This window comes from Tetranychus urticae, chromosome 1, assembly GCF_039701765.1.
Source record: "Tetranychus urticae isolate SD_2017Ah chromosome 1, NJAU_TeUrti_SD_1.0, whole genome shotgun sequence".
NCBI classification, from domain to species: domain Eukaryota; kingdom Metazoa; phylum Arthropoda; class Arachnida; order Trombidiformes; family Tetranychidae; genus Tetranychus; species Tetranychus urticae.
Window position 1 is genome coordinate 28950687 of NC_142958.1, and position 22426 is coordinate 28973112.

The window sequence follows — 22426 nt, forward strand, 5'->3', positions numbered from 1 at the left end:
GAACTAGGGTCATTCGAGCATGAGGTCGTTACCTGAGAAAGAGTGGTGATAGTAATTGGTGAGCAGATGAAGATGAAGAAGATGAGAAGGAGAGAAGGAGAGAGAAGAAAGGAAATGAAATCAGAACAGAAAGGACGGACAAGATTTGGACTGTGATTGGAGTAAGAAGTTACAGTTAAAATCATTGTAGCGTAATGATGAGGGGTAACCGTCGGAGGAGGAGGAGGAGTTGGTCGTTGTTTTTGGTTTGTTTGTTGAGGCTCTGGTAGAGTAACGGAATGACCAAATTACCCCGAGGCTCATCAAGCTAACTGTGTAATCTTTCAGGCTGCCTTTTATTTAGTCGACTAAAAATGCCCAAAAAATGAAATTTCAAAACTCTACTTGAAACACTTTGGTTACTCTGATTTTCATCGGACATCATCAAGAGGTTTGCTGTCGATATTGTTTGATCTGTTGTTTAGGATTGGTTTGTTGCTATTGATTGATTTGTCAAGTATCGATATTTTATGAGGACAAGCAAAATACAAGACACTTTTTTAGCTGAAATGGGTTCACAGTTTCATGGAATCAAAGTTTGGTTTGCAATAGAAATGCATGTGAAATGAATTTTATTGACCATTTTAAGCAATCATTTTGTTTCATCTTGACCTGGATATTTTCAGCTTGACAAAAGTTGTTAAATTTTTTATTGTGACTTTGGGTGTTTTCAAGAATTGGTGGATATTCAGCATGAAATTGATCAATACAATTGGATAGTTTTTATAATCGGTTGTTGCAAATGAAATGGGTAAAGTGAATTAGTTGAATTTGTAGTCTGTGGAATTTTATCAATTATTAATTAAAATCAATGTATCGAAGTTCAACAATCAAGATGAACCAACTTTTATTTCAAGTTATATCTTGATTAGATCTTCAATTAATCATTGAATTCCTAAGTGAGAAGAGTTCCAATCTTTTTCAGACGCAGATTAAAACGAATCAGGAGTAACTTACAGTTCTCAATCAAACTTTGCTTCGATTTTTTATTCATCATGATCTTGCTTTTCTCCGTTTTGGCAAGGCTTTTCTTTAGAGCGACAAAATAAAAAAATTCATTTTGAAATGGCTGCCTTCATTGTGAATGGACTGTAAATGAACATCGTTAATTCCCATAAATACAGTTATTCAGTATGGTTCAGTATATCAGTTAATATTGCAGCTCCATCTAATAGCACAAAAGTTATCCATGCATCATGAGCGGTTTTTTATCTCACTAGTTGGCTTTGAATAACCAGTAATTGTGGTAACAATTTCGCACCATTAAGCCTAAAGTGGAAATTGAATTTCAATGTTTGCAGCGCTATCTATCAATTCATTTAATAAACTTTCAAGATTCTACGTTTTTTGAATTTCCCTCTAAAATTAGCAACCCAAAAACTGTTTGCTTTGTAACCAAGTAACCGGTAGCCTTAACAATGAAAGATTTGTTGAAACATGGCGTAATCTTCAGAATTCAATTGAAAGCTTTAGATTCTAGAGCTATTGGGTGACCGAATAGCGGTAGCCTAAGTAATATCGAATTTTCAAGCTATTACTTCTTTAGTGATGAAAGCAAATGGTAATTGGTTTAAAATAAGAACCAAATTCGAGTTTTATTTGTCTTCTCAATTCAGCAAAGACTGAATCTTATGTTTTTCAAGCAAACTAAACTTCTGTCATAGATCCTAGACTGTATTAAGTTATCTTTAAAATAGGAATGACTCCTTATGTTTCAGACTAATTGTACAAAATTAAATTACGACAGTTAGACAAGACGCACAGGCATCATTTAGCCTAAATGAAGGTACACTTTTCAAAGATATGTTTGGTTATAAGTCAATCTTGATGAAAAATCGTCAATTTATAGCCTTTGATGGATAAGAGCGATATTTGATTTTTCTTATTTCAATGGCAACAGTGATCTAGCTTCATATCAAGGTTTTTTGAAAAAACGCCAAAATTTTGCAGCAAAATTGTCACGAAAATCTCAACTAAGGTCGATTGAAATTTTCTGTTCCACCTACAAGCTAAATTTCATGAAATTAAAAATCACTTTTTCATATTTTAAGAAACAATCAGATTTACGCTCTTATCCATTAAAGGTCATAAATTGTCTTGTCTAACTGTCGTAATTTGAGTATAATTAGTCTGAAACATTAGTACCTATTCTTTACAGTAGTCATACCTTATTTTGAGACAAAACTGCGTCTCTAGACATTTTATTCAGGATTAATTGTCAAGAATAGACATGATACTAATTGCGGGGATGAATCTGAAGCCATTGAATTCAACTAGTGTTAATGGATATTTCATGTTCTTACCTGATAATCGACTCTTATTCAGCTTGAAGTACAAATCATGTCTTGACTTTCATAACATTTCATATCGATATAAATTCTTACCTTTCTTATTATCATAAAATTGGCGTCAAGCTTACTTGCTCTAATAGTCTACCCGAATAGCAAGACAATTACAAAGATAGTCGCGAAAAAAGTAATTAAGAACAAAATTTAGCGGTTAAATCTAGATTTAATGACATTTTAGCGCTTTGTATTATTTATCGGGGGTAAGGGATTTAACAATTCATGGGGAATGGGGATTAATATTGGTGATAGGTGAAAGGTGATTGACCAGGTCGTTGAAGATGACTTGATGATTCTTTTCCTTGGCTTTGCTTGTAGAGATGAGAAATAAATGAACACTTTTTTAGCACAACAAAAACACTTTATTCACCAAGAAACTCAGTCAGTAAAATTTGAACACAAAATTTCAATTGAAATTAAACACAAACAGTATTAATCAGAAATAAACACAAAAACTTAGATACACTTTGGTTTAAGTAAAATCAAACTTATGTGGCTCATTTCAAATACAAGAAAACCCATTCATATTAAAACAGAAAAATACAACTTCAGTTCACAATTTAGTTGAACAATTTCAGTATAAAATTCAGTATGAATTCAGAATAAATTTCAGTATTTCACCTTAAATTACAATTTGAGTTTCAAAATAAATTACCAATATAAATTTTCAATGTACATTTTTAACACAGATTCAGAAAAGGTTTTCATTATGAATTTTAACACAACTTTAGCAGAATTTTTCATAGCAAAATAGCAGAGCATTTCAATGCAAACACAATGTGGATTTCAGAATAACTTTCAATAGAAATTTGAATAAATCTCAGTACGAATTCGCAGTATGGAACTTGCGGGTGAATTTCAGTATGAATTTTCAGTATAACTTTAAGTACGACTTTGTAGTATGGAATTGTAGCAATCATTTGTAGTAATTTCAGTATGAATTCAGTAATTGTAGCATGGATACGCAGTATGGATATGAAGTAAGAAAATGGCGTCGATATGTAGCATGAATCTTTGTATGAATTTGATTTTAAATGTAAATTTCAATATTACTTCTTAGATAAACCAGTAGATATCATTTCAATTGATATGATTTAACCCCTTGAATTTGACACAAGAAACATGAAAGTTACTTGAAACATCGATCAGCAAAAATTGAATAGAAAAAAATCAAATGAGGAAATGTAGAACAAAATTTTGACAAAAATTATAGTTCAGAAACCTTGGGCATAACAGAACATTAACAGCTTAATATAACTTTTCGTTAAAACCAAAACCAAAACCAGCACTCGGATATTGAAGCAAATGTATGATTGCTTTTAGCATTTGAATTAAATTGAAGATATTAAATTATCCCTTTACGTAAATCAGCAAAAAATGAATTAAGAAATTAACATTCTTCCAAGAACAGTTGATACTCCTTTTTAACCTTGCAAGTGATTTTATGGACCAAAAAATCTACCAAACTTATATGTACCACTTCAGCTTGAGCTTTTAAGCATGAAAACAAAATTTAAGATTTATCTCGACTCGCTATACCCCAGATACTCGAATAACCTTGAACTTCACTTAACTCGATACGCAATGAAAAATTGAACATTTTTTACGCCAGTAATTGATAAAACCATTATTGAATAGCGCACAGGCTGAACAAAAACTCCTTAAACCCAATATAATGTGATCTTAATGGACCTTTGACATCTTTGTAATGAGAAATTGGTAAAACACTGGAAACCAATATAACTTCAATGGTAATTTGAAAAAAGCTTCTGAAATGAACAAAAACGAGAGGACGGATTAGATACATGAAACAATTGAGAGCAAAATTAAAGAAACAGTCAGCAATGAAACTCACCAATAACACATCCAAACTTTGCGGGAGCCACAATGAGAATTTACGAACTAGTAAGTTGTAATGAGTTGAACCAGGCTGGCACTGAAATCTTTGATTCATTAATTTTAAACGCCATATGAAGATTTTGAATTTACTAATTGATCAATGGACTTTTAACTTGAATTGAATTTGAATTAGAAAAACTGGTTTTGTAGTGAATGAAAACTCGGAATTTGAATGGATTTGATGAACAATTAAATTGAGAACTTCGAAATTTCGGAAAATGGATATTTAGATGACTAGGAACTTTGAATTAGACGTGATTTTATAAGATGATTAAGCTTGGAGAACATGGAACGACCAATGATTATGATTGAGATTGAGATTGTAGACGGCTTACGATTTGAACTAAACTTTAGCTGGATGACCACTTACTTTAAAACTTGACTTCATTATTTTGACTGATAAATTAAACCAATTGAAAGATGGATATTTAGATGACTAGGAGCTTTGAATGAACTTTGAATGTGGATAATGATTTTATAAGATGAGTAGTTAAGCTTGGAGACATGGAACGACCAATGAGTATAATTGAGATTGAGAACGGCTTACGATTTGAACTAAAACTTTCGCTGGATACCCACTTACTTTAAACTTGACTTTGTAATTTAGATTAGAGATTAATTAGACCAATTAAATATCAGTAGTATTTAACATCAGAACTTTGACCATAACACCTTCAAGGGTTGCGACATATTCATCACGACTTTATCTTTTGACTTTAGATTAGACAGAAAACCATAAATTGATGTTTTGAGACCCAATTACAATCAGATGGATGGAAATGACCAGAATTTTCATGGCAAATCTTAGCTTAGCTTTAAACAATCAGCTTGTGATTATAGCAATTTATCATGTGTGGACTTGGATTAACTTATGTGAACTCAACATATTGGGATTCTTCAAAAGATTCATGATTTCAGCGGGGATTCAAAAAACGGTACTTTGGAGATGTGTACATTTAACCATTAAAAATATAATTAATGTGCAATACGTAAAGGTGAGTGTTTGCAAACACAGATGGTGAGGCAATGGTAAACAGAACTAACCATTCATCAGGAAGGTATAAATTTTAAACTCATTACGCGGAAAGACGATAAATTAAAGCGAGATGAAGATTGGAACAATAAAAATGATAAAGACATGACATAACAGCATATTCGTTAGGGTGGGGTTTCTCAAAATTGTAAATTGCAGGGATGAAAGGCGAACTCCTTAATGATAAGCTGAGATGGTGATGAGGGAATGAAAGGTGAGCATTTTTAACCACTAGTGACCTCCTATGAACCTCCTATTGATTTCCTATCGACTTCCTATTGACATCCTAGCGACTCACAGTTGATCCTAATTAAACTCCCAGATAGCTAAGGCTTTATAAAGCTGATATATAAAAATCTCAAGTGATCCAAGAATAAACAGGTAACAGAGTTGAATCCACGTTAAAATTGAGGTCATGGTACAGAAAAACCCAAATTGCAGAATTCCAGGCAAGTGAGGAATAGGCAGCAATTTGACAACACGAAATGACAGAAACTTTGGCAAAATACTTTGAGATACTAAAGCTTCAATCGGCCACTTTAGTAACTTGAAAAGAGATCCATTATAACATGCAGTGAAGTGTTATAATAGGCTTGATGCAGGGTGAAGGCAGACAATAGAGATGACCTCAGTAAACCATGGATTAATTGATAGGATCAATTAAAGGACAGACATTCTTCTTTTATATAACTGTAACAAAACACAACTGTATCTTCCCGGATAATTAACATGAGACCTGCGGTAAATTAATCGTTTGACACTATGGAAAAGTAAAAAACAAGACAAAGAGAAAAAAGAGAAAAAGAGAGAGAGAGAAAAGAGAAAGAGAAGAGTCCAGAACCTGAAACTAGAGGAATTAACGTTAGAGGAAAAAAGGATTAGATACTCCCTGCAGTGACCTTGAGAGATTGTTAAAGATCAACCAATCATCAAGAATAAGTCGACCCATCACAACAAACCAGGTCAGTTACAGATCTATTGATTTCCGGCTATAAAGAAAATGGTTTAAAGCATGCATCATCTAAGAATAGTTAACTTAACCAAATATTGATCAAATGCCATCAGAGTTGAAACACCAAATGAAAAATAGGATTCTTCATTGATTAACTTTCAACCATTTTCAGGTAAACTCGGATTTTCCCATCCATTAGCTTTATCCCAGAGATAATTAACAGAACAAGAGAACACTTCGAGAGATACTTTAAAGATACACAACTTGAATGGATTGGCCTTTTTTTCACTGTTATGGAATTAACTCTATAAAGAAAGAAGAGCAAAGAAAAAGACAAAAAGACAGAGAGGCACAACAAACCAGTTGAGTCGATTCCTGCGCATTTGAGCCAATTATTTCAATCAGAGCAAAGCTTGCATCATTCAAGTGACAGAGCAATTTGTCTCAACCAAGGTCGATCAAATGCCATCAATAGAGTTGAAACACCAAATGAAAAATGTAATTTTTCATCTATTCTTTTCAACCATTTTTCTCAGGTAACCTCGGATTTTCCATCCATAAACTTAAACAGAACAAGAGAACACTTAGACATCTTCGAAAGATACTTTAAAGGGTAAACAACTTTGTTGACGTGGCCTTTCACAATTGGAATCAATTCTAAAAAGAAAGAGAGTAAAGAGAGAGACAAAAAAGACAAAAACACATCAAGGTAGACTCAAAACAAACTGGAATAAACAACAGAAGGATTAACTGCACCAAAGAAGAACCATAACAGAACTACTAACAGTTTAGACTAGAATGAAAATAGTGAAGAAACAGCAAGCCTTTATATACTCTCAGCAATAAAACTCATGACGTATTAAAAAACAGCCAATCAGAAGGCAAGATCCGCCTTTCTTCTCGAAAAGACTACCAAGCTGAACCAACAAAATGGCGTCGAAACAAAAATTTTTTACTCAAAATAAGGCAAAAAATTATTTAATTTACAACAAATAATAAGATCCAACGTAATAATTGATTGGAAACTGATTATCTTACAATTAGTGATAATTAATAATCCCATAGATCTTTAGTTCCTGGTTAACTAACCAACTACGGTTAGTCAATTAACCCAAATGGGAAACCAGACAAATTAAAATCTTGATATTAAATCTGGTTTTAACTAATTACTTTAATTGGCGATTTCATCTAGAATAATTGATTTAAATAATCATTTTAATTATCGATATCTTTCAATCAAATTAGATGAAAATGATTCCTGGTTAAGCGTCAGCTCGATCAACATCTGTATTGACATTCAGCCTTTAGGCCTTGGATTTGGATTCAAACAGTAAGCTTAGGAAGTCCAGACTTTATTAGTTAATCTTGAAATTAATTGAATCTTATGATTGAAATAGCCATGATTAATAGACTCGTCTATTGATATATTTAGCCAATCAATTTATTAAAACCAGAGCAATGAAGTAATCATGTCAAAAATAACAGTAAAAGGCCTTTCAATGTAAAAGTGTCTTAAAGCCAATATTTTGGTAAAAACTGGTTATTTTTGGGTTCGCTATTGGTTTCAATGTTAACAAGGATTCCATTGATTCCTTTATTAATTTTTACCATTAATCTTTGTTAATTAAATGCGATTTAGCAAATGTAAACAAATGAAAATACATTTTGAGGGATCGTATATAAAGTGAGTAAATTGATTGATTTATTTGATCAAATGATGTTTTTGTTTCACTGAACATTGAAATGGCTAATAAAATATCAAAAACATATTATGTCAACAAGTCAAGATAATCACGAGGGTTTCAACTCAATGAAAGGTCTTGAGTGGGAAATCAATGAATAAATTAATGAAGTTTGTCATTGAAATGTTTAAACAATTACTAATGGTGTTTAATTGGACTACTGATTACACAAATACACGTTTAATCTTGTCAAGTCATGATTAATATTGTAAAGTTTACGCAAAATTTTCATTTGTTTGCTTTTTCCGGTATCGCCATGGATAACTGAAGAATCTGATTGAAAATTGAGACTTTGTGCGTAGCCATTCTTATCATCGACCTGAGTTCTGTTACTTGTTAATTGTGTAAAATTTTACTCAAGTTTTCATGTAATTATGTCATGAGGTGACTAAATAAATGCCAAGTGATGAATTAGACTCTAATTATTAGAGATTATCAGTTGATTTGATAAGATCGCTAGATGGCTGGACCTGTTAAAGCCTTGAAGGCAAAGCCTACAAAAGCTGTTTATTAATAAAAGTTGAGCAGACTGTTAAGTTATCTGATTCAAGTTTACACATTCACTTGAATAACTTACTGTTACTTTATTAACATACAAGAGTCTGTCTAATTGTCAAGTTAATCATGCCAAGTAAAATTTATTCAGTTAACAGTCGTTAAAGATACTTGCTTACTTCACCAACTTTCAGCTCCTATTGTGATTTTGAATGAGCTTCAATAATATTGGATTCTCGTTTGGAGCCATTTTCATGATCAATTCCGTCATTAATATCTTAGTAACAAGCTAATACTTTCGATAAATGCCAATCAACTCATTAAATATTAAATTTACACACGTCTTAATTACGCACAATTTTGATTACTTCAAACTCTTAGAGTCCTGTTCATCTCGACTCTTTCAAGCGATCCAAACTGTACAATTGATTGATACAGACAAAGATGAAAATTGAATCTGAATCAAAACTTATCAATTGCAAGTCTTAGAAGACATTATTATAATGAAATATTCAAACCTAAAATTAGACAAACACAGAATGATTGACATAAATAAATTGAAACCCAGTATTTGTCCTCTTCTGGCATTAAAGTTCTAGTTTAACGTCTAGTTATGTGTATCTGAATCGAACTTATTGCCGTTCTAAAGCATCGACTATTCGACTTTTTGATAAAACTAAGATATCAAAAAGTTTAACGTTTGACTTTGATATCGATTACTTGTTATTTCCCGAACTTCCAAGGCATCATTTTTTAATTTGAATTATTTAACGCTAAAGTTGATTTTAAATGTTAATAGCTTTTTAAACATGTTTACTTCATGCAAAATGTATCAATTGAAATGGAAATATTCATAATTCATTTTAATACAATGATTTTGTGTGTCATGAGGAAATTAAATGAAACTGGCTTTTGTCGAGACTCATTTTATGTATCCACAGGATTTCAAGGATTTCATTTTATTCATTTTGCTTTTATAGTTCGCCAAAATGACTTCCATCAATAGGAAACAGTGTTTCATAAGCAATGAAGAGCTAAAAAATTATCCAAAAATAGATATAAACTCGATTCCATTCAGATTCAAATTAATGATTTCATCAACAAGTAATGCTTTTGGAAAGTGTTTATTTGCATTGTTTATGCTTCTGAGTAACTCAATGTATTTGAAACAGTTATTGAAAATTCCTTTAGATTCAGTGTTTTCAGTTGAACTAAAAAGTGTCGTTGGCTTTTTAATCGAAAATAGTGGTCTCCTTTGCTTTTATTTCAATTTTAATTATGAATTTTTGCGACAAATTGAAGATTATTGGAATGAGTTACAAATAAATTTTGATTATCAAACGAGAAAATATTTCTGGACTCAAAAGACTATTGGCCGTTTATTCCCAATTATATTATTTATAATTTTTTACATCTATAGAAACAGTTTGTTGTTCTATGCGTGGTGCGAAGAAACAGATAAATCGAGCAAAATATTTGGTTTCGTTTTAAGTATTATTTTTACATCAATAGCTTTTTTCAATTTAATTTGCCAAGGCTGCATTCTCATTGAATTGCCGATCCTAGTTCAAACAGCTCTTCTGTTCAACTTGCGCAAGTTGAATAAGCTCTACAAAGAATCAGTAAGACGTGATAAAAGACTGAATATCGATGTTATTAAAGATCTCCGTCAAAAGTATCTCTCGACTTATCGTTTAGTTGAGAAGATCGATGAAATCATGAGCCCTTCTTTATTCTTGATTTTCATAGGTTTTGTGTCTCATAGTTGTCATTTTTTTATGCTTTAGTATTTCTTGAACACAATTTTCTTAACAAACTAAGTCTTGCTATTCGCTGTGTTTCAGGAGCAATAATTTTGCTCCAAGTCGCATATTGGGCTGTCCAAGTTCATACAAAATCTCAAGAAATATTGATGACTGCATATAAATTATCTCTCAAAACTGACTCGATAAGGATTCTCAATGAGGTCTGTTCGTATTTATGTTCAACATTCGATGATTTTTGAGTTAATTATTATTTGTTTCTTATTTAGATTACATTATTCTTCAATTGCAATGAAATTGGATTCTCATTCGGTGGACTTTTCATGGTGACGACTTCGTCCTTATCAACATTGTTCAGCGTATTAACGACTATGATCACTGCTATTCCATCATTTAACTCATTAAGTTAACTGAATCGAACAGATCACATCAAAATTTTATTCTGGTATCGATTACTTGATGGATTATGATTTTTCAAGATATCATTTGGTTGAATTGAATTATTCAAAACTAAAGTTTTATTGTGATTAAATAGCTCTTTGATCATCAAGTATAATGCCAAAAGTATTAACATTTAATCAATTTAAAAATAATGACACTTTGCTTCGATTTTCAATGAAACTGATTTCTTGTTTTCATGCAGATAAAAAGTTTATGTTCATTCAACTTCTGTGTTTACAATCCTGTAATAACAATGACTTCCATCAATAGACATCAATGTTTTTTAAAAAATGAAGATCTCAAAAATTATCCCAAAATATCTATGAACTCGATTCCAACCAGATACAAATTAATGATTTCATCAACAAATGGTGCTCTTGGAAAATGTTTATTCATATTAATTGCGCTCGTATTGAACATGAAGTATTTAAATTTTATACTTGCTATTTCTTCGGATCCCGGTTTATCAGTTTTACCAAAAAGTGCTGTATGTTACGCTTTGATTGATAATATTTACTTCATTTTCTTACATTTCAATTATAATCATGAATTTTTGGGACAAATTGAGGATTATTGGAACGAATTACAAATAAATTTTGATTATGAAACGAGGAAATATTTTTGGACTCAGCAAGCCATCAGTCGTTTATTCACACTTGTAACGTATACAAGTTACATAGCCTTTAATTACATTGACTCGTTCTATGGGTGGTATACGGAAACAGCCAATAATTCGAGTAAAGACTCTTTTATCGAACATGTATTTCATTACGTGTTGCATATTATTGTTGGACCGTTATCTTATTTCAACAACTTTTGTCAAACTTGTATTTTCAATGACATACTGATCTTAGCACAAACAGCACTTCTATTTAGTGTCATTAAATTGAAGAAACTTTACATTGGCTCAGTGCGAGGCAAGAAAATACTGAATATCGATGTTATTACAGACCTTCGTCATAAGTATCTCTCGACTCATCGTTTAGTTGAGAAAATCAATGAAATCATGAGTCCGTGTTTGTTGATAATGTTTATTCATTTCACATTGTGGGTTATCCATTTATCTTATGCTTTGCTTTTTCTTGATGTCCATCAGCTGATTAAATTTAAACGGATCATACAATGTGTCATAATGTTAATGATTTTAGTCTTCATGGCGTCTTTGGCTATCCGAGTTCATATAAAATCTCAAGAATTATTGATGACAGTATATAAATTATCTCTCAAAACGGACTCAATAAGGATTCTCAGTGAGGTCTGTTCGTATTCATGATTCGTCCACATTCAATTTTTTGAGTTGATTACATTTTTTTCTTATTTAGATGACATTATTCCTCAATTACAATGAAATTGGATTCTCATTCGGTGGACTTTTCATGTTGACGACATCGTCCTTATCGACATTGTTCAGCATATTAACTACTATTGTCATTGCTATTCCATCATTTAATAAACACGAAGATACTGATTAAGATGAGTGAATCGTGCACTCGTCACTTGTGAACAAAATTTTTCAGATTGGTTGATGTTTGTTTATGCTGGCCAAAGGAACTTAGTCGAAGCAATTTTGCGATGAGCCATGATCGGAATCTGCTTTCCGATATTACATGCAAACATTCAAAGTTGTTTATAGTTTTGATAATAACCAATAATTCATGATTAAATGTTTTTCAGAAACTAAATTCTGGTTTCGCTTATTAAATATTGAACCATTCCATATTAATCTGGCATAATTAATAAAAGTTAAATTTTTGATTGACCTTTTTCCACTTTCAATTTACAATCAAAAATGTTGAATAAATAATTGTTTTTATTATTAACCATCAAGAGCTCGTAAAAATCATTTACATTAAACTCGTCAACATGAATTGAACATTTATTAGATATACATTTGCATCAATATCAATGTTTACAGATGACATTTGATACTAAAATTTAGCTGTATACAAAATTATTCATCGATTTTTGCATTAAACTCATAAATATTAGGGGTATCAAAAAGTTCTGTCGTTTTTTTAACTGATTGTTTGGCTTCGATTTCAAATCAGTTCTGATTATTCAATTGACTCAAAAATTTTAGGGATACAAGAACATCAGTTCTAGTGCATGTAAGCTATTTTTTAACTCGATCGGAGTTAATTAACTATAATTAATTAGCTAATCAATAGGTACTAGTTGGAGATACAATTTAAAGAGGCCAGAACTGATTGATTTTTTCGCTGAAAAAATTAGAATTGCAAGAAAAAATTAATATCAATCGAAAGCTCAAGGTTCATATAATAACTGAGCAAAATTTGCAATTTCTAATCATTACCATGAGCAAATTATATTATTATAACTAAAAGTTTGTTTAACATTGAATTCCCATAGAAAGATTTTTTTGAACTTTTTTTGCAATTTGACTGAAAATCCTATGGAAAAATCCCATAGAAAATGGTCAAAAAATGAGTTTTTTTGAACTATTTATTTTTACAATTAAATAATGATAATGATTAGAAATTTCAAATTTTGCTCAGTTATTATATGAACCTTGAGCTTTCGATTGATGTTAATTTTTTATTTCAATTTTAATTTTTTCATGAAAAATATCAATGAGTTGTGGCACCTTTAAATTGCGTCTAAAAATGATACATATTGATTAGCTAATTATTTATAGTTAATTGTCTCCGATCGAGTCAAAAATTGGCATGAATGCACTTATAAGAATGCTCTTGTATTCCTGAAATTATTGGATCAACAGGATAATTAAAACCCATTCAAAATGGAGTCAAAATTCATCGGTAAAAAAAACGACAGAACTTTTTGATACCCCTAATACATTAATATTTTGTAAAAATGCTCCTCAATGGTCCAATGGATTTTAAAAATTTTAAATTAATGAAAAAAACATTTCGAACCATCTTTTGAGTTTGTCAAACAATATTGAAACTCGCCAAACCTATCATTAAATCTTTGAGTTCAATTTGAGTACAATCAAAAATGATCGACATCAAAATCTTGAAACGTTTATTAAGCAAAAATGAAGCAAATTATCCGAAAATTTCCCTAGATTCACTTTCATCAAGATTGAATTTGATCGTTTCATCGTCAAATGGAGTTACAGGGAATGGCTTATTTCTGGTTACAATGGTTTTAATTTTTGCAAGACATTCGACGAAACTGGTCAATTTTTCATTGGATTCAACGTTTTCCTTCAGCCCTTTGGAAGTAACGCATTTTTCGTTTCAACTTTTCATCTTCTTACTATTTTATGTTAAATATAATCAACAATTTTTGGACAAAGTGATCGCTCACTATCATGTTATAGACATTGATTACGACCATCAAACTCGAAAGTTTTTCTGGATTCACCGAACAGTCTACAGAATATTGATTATTTTAAGTTACATACCACAAGCTCTTCATAAAGTGAATGTTTACAAGCATTCTTGGCCATATCAGAGCCAAACCTCTGTTTCAACTTCGAGTGATTTTTTGAATTATTGGTTAACCATTTTGTCGACTACAGTTTACTATCCTTTCGCACTATCACAAGACTTGATTTTGATTGATTTAGCAATGCTGTCTCAAGCAACACTCAATAACATCAATGATCAGTTGAATGCTGTTAGTAAAGAGATGCAACTTGAGGGCAACAAATTGAACAATAAAGTTGTCAAAATGCTTCGTTGGCAATATCTTTTGATCCATCGATTGGTTGATGAATCAAGTGCATTTATGAATCTCGCTACATTTTGTTTGATAAGTCATTATGTGTACTTTGTAATCGTCGACTTTTATACTTTGGCATTTGATAAGCAAATTGTACCAATCAAAATTAGTTCAATGTTTGCATTTCATTATTTTGGTCTTATTATTGAACTATTCAAATCATGGAAGATTCAAAATCGATTTCAATTGATAAATTGAACCAGGATAATTGGGTTAACTGGAAATATAAGATCAAGTTGATCTGTAAAGATTTAGATTTATGGAATATTCTTCCTGGTGATGAGAAAGGCGATAAATTGAATGGTCGTCAATTAGCAGCTTTTGAAAAGAAACAAAAGAAATTGATAAGATTGATGGACTCGAATTGGGTTCTAAAATTGTACTGTATTGCGTATTTATTTTACATTCTGAACAATTAATACATGACAAAAATGTACATTTTTGATGTTATTTGTTCAGTCAATTCAATGAGTATCTTCGTGTTTGTTAAATGATGGAATAGCAATGATCATAGTCGTTAATATGCCAAACAATGTTGATAAGGACGAAGTCGTCAACATGAAAAGTCCACCGAATGAGAATCCAATTTCATTGCAATTTAGGAATAATGTAATCTAAATAAGAAACAAATAATAATTAACTCAAAAAATCATTATATGTTGATCATGAATACGAACGTACCTCCTTGAGAATGATTATCGAGTCAGTTTTGAGAGATAATTTATATGCAGTCATCAATAATTCTTGAGATTTTTTATGAACACGGATAGCCAAAGACGCAATGAAGACTAAACTTATTAAAACTATGACACACTGCATGATCCGGTTAAATTTAATCAGCTGATGGGCATCAAGAAAAAGCAAAACATAAGATAAATGGATAACCCACAATGTAAAATGAATAAACATTATCAACAAACATGGACTCATGATTTCATTGATTTTCTCAACTAAACGATGAGTCGAGAGATACTTTTGACGAAGGTCTGTAATAACATCGATATTCAGTATTTGCTTGCCTCGTACTGACCCAAGTTTCTTCAATTTAATGACACTGAATAGAAGTGCTGTTTGCGCTAAGATCAGTATATCAGTGAAAATACAAGATTGACAAAAGTTGTTGGCAAAAGATACTGGCCCAACAATAAAATGCATCACGTAGTAAAGTACATCGTCGAGGAAAGAATCTTTACTCGAATTATTGGTTGTTTCCGTGTACCACGCATAGAACGAGTCACTGTATTTGAATGCTAGGTAACTTGTAAACGTTACAAGTGTGAATAAACGACTGATAGTCTTTTGAGTATAAAAATATTTCCTCGTTTCATAATCAAAGTCTATATGTAGTTCGTTCCAATAATCATTAATTTGTCCCAAAAATTTATGATTATAATTGAAATGCAAGAAAATGAAGTAAATATTTTCAATGACAGCGTAATATACAGCAATTTTTGACAAACCGGCATCTGAAGAAATAGCAAATATAAAATTTAAATACCTCATGTTCAATACAAGCGCAATTAATATGAATAAACATTTTCCAAGAGCACCATTTGTTGACGAAATCATTAATTTGAATCTGGATGGAATCGAGTCAATAGCTATTTTGGGATAATTTTTGAGATTTTCATTTTTTAAAAAACATTGATGTCTATTGATGGAAGTCATTGTTATTACAGAATTGTAAATACAGACGTTAAATGGACGAACTATCTAATCTGCATGAACAAAAGAAACTCAGTCGCATAAAAAATCGAAGCAAAGTTTAATTATTTTTTAAATTGATTGCATGTTAATTTTCATTACAGTTAATACTTTTGGTATTTTACTTGATGATCAAAAAGCTATTTAATCCCAATAAAACTTTAGTTTTGAATAATTAAATTCAACCAAATGATATCTTGAAAACTTGTAGGTCATCAAGTAATCGATATCAAAAATATAATAGAAATAGATTTTTTGCAAAAAAATTTCTGTGCGTAAAATGAAATGAGAAATAAGATGATCTATACCATTTTTTTTCTATGCGAAGCCGTTTTCATTTTAGCTCCTATCAGGCTACAAAGTCTGAGAGCTTAACTCAAAAGTGGAAATTTGCGAACAAAGTCCTTTAATGAAAAAACAACGTCACCTTGCTGATTTTTCGCGAAAGCTTAACCCACATTTTTATGCATTAAGCAAGAAATTACTGTAATACAATGTTTCAAATGACATTCGATATTAAAATTTAGCTGTATCCAAAATTGTTCATCGATTTTTGCATTAAACTCATAAATAACATGCTCTTACATTAATATTTTGTAAAAATGCTCCTCAATGGTCCAATTTGAATGGCTTTTATAAATTTTAAATTAATGCAAAAACATTTCGAACCATCTTTTGAGTCTGTCAAACAATATTGAAACTCGCCAAACCTATCATTAAATCTTTGAGTTCAATTTGAGTACAATCAAAAATGATCGACATCAAAATCTTGAAACGTTTATTAAGCAAAAATGAAGCAAATTATCCGAAAATTTCCCTAGATTCACTTTCATCAAGATTGAATTTGATCGTTTCATCGTCAAATGGAGTTACAGGGAATGGCTTATTTCTGGTTACAATGGTTTTAATTTTTGCAAGACATTCGACGAAACTGGTCAATTTTTCATTGGATTCAACGTTTTCCTTCAGCCCTTTGGAAGTAACGCATTTTTCGTTTCAACTTTTCATTTTCTTTCTATTTTATGTTAAATATAATCAACAATTTTTGGACAAAGTGATCGCTCACTATCATGTTATAGACATTGATTACGACCATCAAACTCGAAAGTTTTTCTGGATTCACCGAACAGTCTACAGAATATTGATTATTTTAAGTTACATACCACAAGCTCTTCATAAAGTGAATGTTTACAAGCATTCTTGGCCATATCAGAGCCAAACCTCTGTTTCAACTTCGAGTGATTTTTTGAATTATTGGTTAACCATTTTGTCGACTACAGTTTACTATCCTTTCGCACTATCACAAGACTTGATTTTGATTGATTTAGCAATGCTGTCTCAAGCAACACTTAATAACATCAATGATCAGTTGAATGCTGTTAGTAAAGAGATGCAACTTGAGGGCAACAAATTGAACAATAAAGTTGTCAAAATGCTTCGTTGGCAATATCTTTTGATCCATCGATTGGTTGATGAATCAAGTGCATTTATGAATCTCGCTGCAATTGGTTTAATCAGTCATTATGTGTTCATTGTAATCGTCGACGTTTATATTTTAGTATTTGATAAGCAAATTGTACTAATCAAAATTAGTTCAATGTTTGCATTTCTGGGAATACTTGTTGAACTCTGTCTGATTACCCATTCAGTTGTAGCCATTTACATCAAATCTCAACAGCCTGTACCAATTTTATACAAGCTATCGTTTAAAACAGATTCATTTTCCGTTCTCAATGAGGTGAGTTTTGGGACAAAATATTGTTGGACTTAAATAACATTTTAATCGAATCTTTCTTGTTCAGATTTCTTTGTCCCTTTACCGTATCGGTTTCAATGATATTGGATTTTCTTTTGGTGGCCTTTTCATGATCACTCCAGACTTCATATCTACTCTGGCAATTGTAACAATCTCAATAATCATTGCTATTCCGTCATTCCATTCAGCTTAATAAAACTAAAATTAATCGTTATATTGCAATATTTGAATAGCGCAATTAGAAGAAAATCAAATGTCTATCATTTTCTTTGATTTCAGTACTAAAAGATAAATCATAATAAATCTATCAGTCCAAAGTAACTTCTAGTTTTATTTTTTCTTGAAATCCCTCGAAACTCTATCTTATTGAAAAAGTAAAATTGTTGAAATGAATTGTAGACGGAATTAGCTCATTAAATCACAAATCTCAAATTTAGACTCGTTAATTTGTCAATCATTTGATTGCTTGTCAAGTTATAATATTTGTGCCAATACCTAAATAACATCAAAATAAATGCATTCGTTTCTTTAGTATCATGCCGTGAATCGATCTTCCTATTTTTGCGTACTTAAATAATAAACTAAATTGGTTTACAGATTCCATTTGTATTGCAATGTTCCAATATCATATCATCAATAGTAAAACTGATAATCAAAGATACAATGACCTCAATAATTATAATAAAAGCTAAACAATATTTTTTATTTTTGGCATCTTGTTTTGATTTTGTAATTTCCAATTGCCTCGCAAGAAAAAATCCAACTTCTAGAGACCGTTAAACTGATTTAATGCTAACAAATGAGTTCAGTAAAATTTTCAATATATTTAGTTACAATTTGAGAGAGTTGAGATATTTCATTTTCATTGAAATAGTAGAATGGAGTTGGCTTGCAGTCTTTTTATAACTTTGTTCCAGCTTTGACGTTATTTCCTTGTGAGTTGAGTGATAAACCTGTAGTAAAAGATCAAAGGTATTAGTTATTGTTGATAAATCAAGCAAAAAAATAACTTACGTCTGGTTGTTGAAAGAAAATGCCTTTGCTTTTGAACATATCATAATCAACAGGTGCATTGATAAGATGATTTAAATTCATTTCATCTAGTGTTGAGAGTAAAAACGCAAGGCATGTGTTCATTTCGTTCAAAGCATTGTTGAAGTTTTCTACTATTCCACTTATGTTGGCCAAAACTTCAAGATTACGCTTTTTCTTATTTTTCTTGGATTCTTGGAGATCTTTTTTAACTGATAGATTAATAAATCCTAATAATATAACAGCAAAACATATTGTTTCGACAATGAATGATAAATCATTCAAAACTTTTCCCAATTCAAAGAATGAATTAGACACTTTTAAAGAAACAGAAATGTCGTTGATAATGGATTGCAAGATATTGAGCCAGGAATCGTCCCAAGATACTGCTTTCTCTTTGCTCGATTCATGAACCACTTTCAGTTGATTTAGGATCTTGAGAATAATGTCAAAGTAGTCTTTTTGCAAATAATAATTAATCCTGGAAGGTTGAGGTCCTTGCAAAGGAAACTAAAAAGAAAGAGAAAATTTAATTAGATAAATTCAAATGATCCGCCAAAAATAAAAACAATTGTATCAACAGTAAATTCAAGCTTACCATTTCCAAATAAATTGGTTTAGTCTTTAATGTTTCATAGTAAGCTGTAAGTTTTTCCAAATTTTTTGTAAAACTCGGAAAGTCACTTTCTTCAAATTTGGCTCCAATCGAGTTAGAATTTATCATTTCACTTGAACCAGCGTTATTCAAATCTTTTAATTCTAATTTAGCCAGACTGCAAAATCCGACAACTATGGTTTTGAGTAATAGATGACGAAGTTTAATCCATTTGAGTTGATCGTCAAACCATTTTTCACGATTTTTTTCAGACTGTTCACTGGTTTCATTGTCCAAAACTCGAAAAATTGCCACATCTCGATTATCCAAGCGGTCATCGAAACCGTTTTCAATTTTATCTAAATCGACATCAATTGTCATCATAGTTTGAGCAAAGGAGTCAGGACTGTTGAGAAAAAGGAAAAATTATTTAGAATAAGTTTCAAAAATGATCGCAAAAATTAAATTTAAAAGAGGTACTCACCTTTTAGTGACTAAAATAAGAGCTAAAACCATTTTATCGAGCTCTACAGATGAATAATTTATAGAGAGATTTAATCTTTCTTTCAATTTCATAATTTCTTCTATTTTGGTGAAACTTCCTATCTTATAAAAAGATACGAGAAAATCAAAAGTCTACAGAAAAAAGAAAAAATAAAAACAAAAAATAAAACGATAAATAAATATTATGACTGAGAGCCTCATATTGAAAAAGTAAAAGTAACTTACATCTTTGTAATTGGCACAGTAAAATCTAGATGCGTTAGTAATTTTTTTACAAGCAGTAGAAAAATGTCCACATAGGAGCAAAGCATCAGAAATTAAGTAACCTAAAGTATCTATTTGGAGATGCTTGATGTCCATTGATTCAAACCATTGGTTACTACAGCCACAAGCTCCGATAGCGTTATAAATTTTGATTAAGGCTAATTTACTATTATAGTTGGATGGACTTTTTTTGAGAGATCGTTCCAAAATGATAAGAAGATTAAGTAACTTTGAATTGTCCTTTATATTTGATTCGTTCAGCAAAAGATATGAAATGACCAGTACGAAAGGATCTGGAGGTTGGAAATCGCTCGGCAGCAAATCAACTCCAAATTGAATACTATGGTCGTATAGGTCGAGCAATCTCGCTATAAGTTTCTGTTTATCAAAATCTTCCATAGAGCTATATCTACCAGCAAAATAGTTCAACTTGATAAAACATAGAAGTCGATACATTTCATTTAGGGTTGTAGGTTCTTTATCCAATAATGGGCCATGAATAACTTCGATAGCATCAATAATCTACAAATGAAATGAAATATTAATATTTATAAATTCAACTAAATAACATATAAATAGTACTTACTGAGCATACATCAGCTTTAGGTTTGTTAAACTTGGTGAAAAGGTACGAGAAATCAAAAAAGGAGGCATCTTTGTGTCCAAAAAGAGTGAAAAACTGGGTATACAATTTGATTGAATCCACAGAGATAGTCGATAAAAGGGAATGGTAAGATGGGTGATTTTCACATCTTGCCTTTAGAGTTTCGTAGAGTTCAATTCTAGCGATGTAAGGTGCTCGATACTTAGAGTGTGAAATTTTCTTGCTACTCTGTTTTCCGTTTGAAGTAGATTCGTTCTTGATATATAAATATTTAGAGATGGTTTCGATTACTTTAAATATGAAGGGATTATCTTCATTTTTGGGCACTTGGTCAGCAGAAGAATGAACATTAATGGCTAATTGTTCAAGTTTAAATGCAACCTCGTAAAGCTGTTGGTAATATTCAAGCTGGTCAACATTATTGTCTATTAGGGATCGGAAAGTTTCAAAAGCTTCTTGATAACGTGATGTTTTCAAATAAAGATATGCTTTCCGTCGCCTTAAGAAGTCTAAATAATTAGGCAGTAGTCGCGCAAGAGGACCATCCGTAGCTTTCAATATTTCTTCAAAATTTTCTTGTTTCTCCAATATCATGAGATACAATTCCACTTCAGCTTCCGATTCTACTTTATCTTCATCAATAAACTTTTTACACATCTTCTGGGCCAATGAAAGCAACATTTTACTGGCCATCTCTTTATCTGGATTGGTGATTGCCTGTTAAAATAAAAATTAGATGTAAGTTTCATAATGTATATTATAAAATGAAGAAAAACAGGATTATTAAAAAGAACTTACTTGCATATAGACACTCATTATAGCCCAGAAATAATATGAATTTTTTTGCTTTAATTTGTACAAATTTAAAGCAGTTTGTTGTTGTTTCTTGAAATTTCCGATCTTCACATACGCCATGAATAATGCAACCATGAGATCCTCATTAGTAGGGTCTTTTTTAGAAGCATTTTCGTATGCATCTGCAATGAGATCCGCTAAAAAGAGGAAAAGTTTATTTTTATTAAATCTATTTTTTCTCAAGCAAAATTTCAAAACTCACATCTATTAAGTTCTCGATAACAGATAGCCATGGCTTGAAGGGTACAGTCATCAGTTGGCACTTCTTTTTGAACTTCTTGTAAAACATTCCAAGCTTTGCTAGTTTGACCAAGCCTTAATAAAGCTAGACCTTTCAGCACTTTTGCACATTGAAAATCTTTGTGTTTTTTTAATAACTTGTCAGCTTCCTGTAGAGCTTTCTTGGAATTTCCATTATCCAGACAATCTATAAAAATAAGATAAAGATTAGGAGATGTTATTCCAAATTACGAATGGATTTATGAAAAATGATAAACAACGAATAATAAAATTCATATGAAAGATAATGTAAACTTACCATAGATTGGCCGCAGCCGTCTTTCATTGAATAAATTGATCATTTTTGATTAGTTTTGATCCTAAATTTAAACAAAACAATAGATTTGGGGTGAAGTCAAAGAGTAACCGAAGAAGCGAGAGCATTCAATACATCTTCTTCTACATTCTCATCA

At 31.1% G+C, this 22426-nt stretch overlaps 3 protein-coding genes and 1 long non-coding RNA gene across 5 annotated transcripts; 1 reads left to right on the forward strand and 3 right to left on the reverse strand.

The window, feature by feature from the left end:
- Nucleotides 1-2530: 2530 nt before the first annotated feature.
- On the reverse strand, nt 2531-7058 carry LOC107369766 (uncharacterized). Its single transcript, XR_001570428.3, has 2 exons — nt 4240-7058; nt 2531-4153 (listed from the first exon to the last, which is right to left on the reverse strand). It is a non-coding gene; the product is annotated as an uncharacterized LOC107369766 (long non-coding RNA).
- A 7611-nt stretch (nt 7059-14669) lies between these two features.
- LOC112539639 (uncharacterized) lies at nt 14670-17386 on the reverse strand. Of its 2 annotated transcripts, XM_089266365.1 has the most exons (3): nt 17288-17386; nt 15102-15260; nt 14670-15034 (listed from the first exon to the last, which is right to left on the reverse strand). In XM_089266365.1, exons 1-3 carry the CDS (start codon nt 17330-17332, stop codon nt 14885-14887), a joined length of 354 nt encoding a protein of 117 aa, XP_089122491.1. In that variant the 5' UTR covers nt 17333-17386; the 3' UTR covers nt 14670-14884. The 2 variants fall into 2 exon arrangements, with proteins under 2 accessions (XP_089122491.1, XP_025018148.2); XM_025162380.2 differs by lacking the exon at nt 17288-17386 and having other exon boundaries at nt 15102-16030.
- Nucleotides 16808-18273, forward strand: LOC112539637 (uncharacterized). The gene is made up of 2 exons (XM_025162378.2): nt 16808-17862; nt 17927-18273. The coding sequence occupies exons 1-2, from the start codon at nt 16876-16878 to the stop codon at nt 18071-18073; spliced, it is 1134 nt and encodes a 377-aa protein (XP_025018146.2). The 5' UTR covers nt 16808-16875; the 3' UTR covers nt 18074-18273.
- Nucleotides 18274-18556: 283 nt separating this feature from the next.
- Nucleotides 18557-22367, reverse strand: psidin (phagocyte signaling impaired). The gene is made up of 9 exons (XM_015937724.3): nt 22273-22367; nt 21937-22161; nt 21678-21871; nt 20862-21596; nt 20237-20797; nt 19992-20143; nt 19511-19913; nt 18895-19422; nt 18557-18833 (listed from the first exon to the last, which is right to left on the reverse strand). The coding sequence occupies exons 1-9, from the start codon at nt 22313-22315 to the stop codon at nt 18711-18713; spliced, it is 2964 nt and encodes a 987-aa protein (XP_015793210.2). The 5' UTR covers nt 22316-22367; the 3' UTR covers nt 18557-18710.
- Nucleotides 22368-22426: the final 59 nt, after the last annotated feature.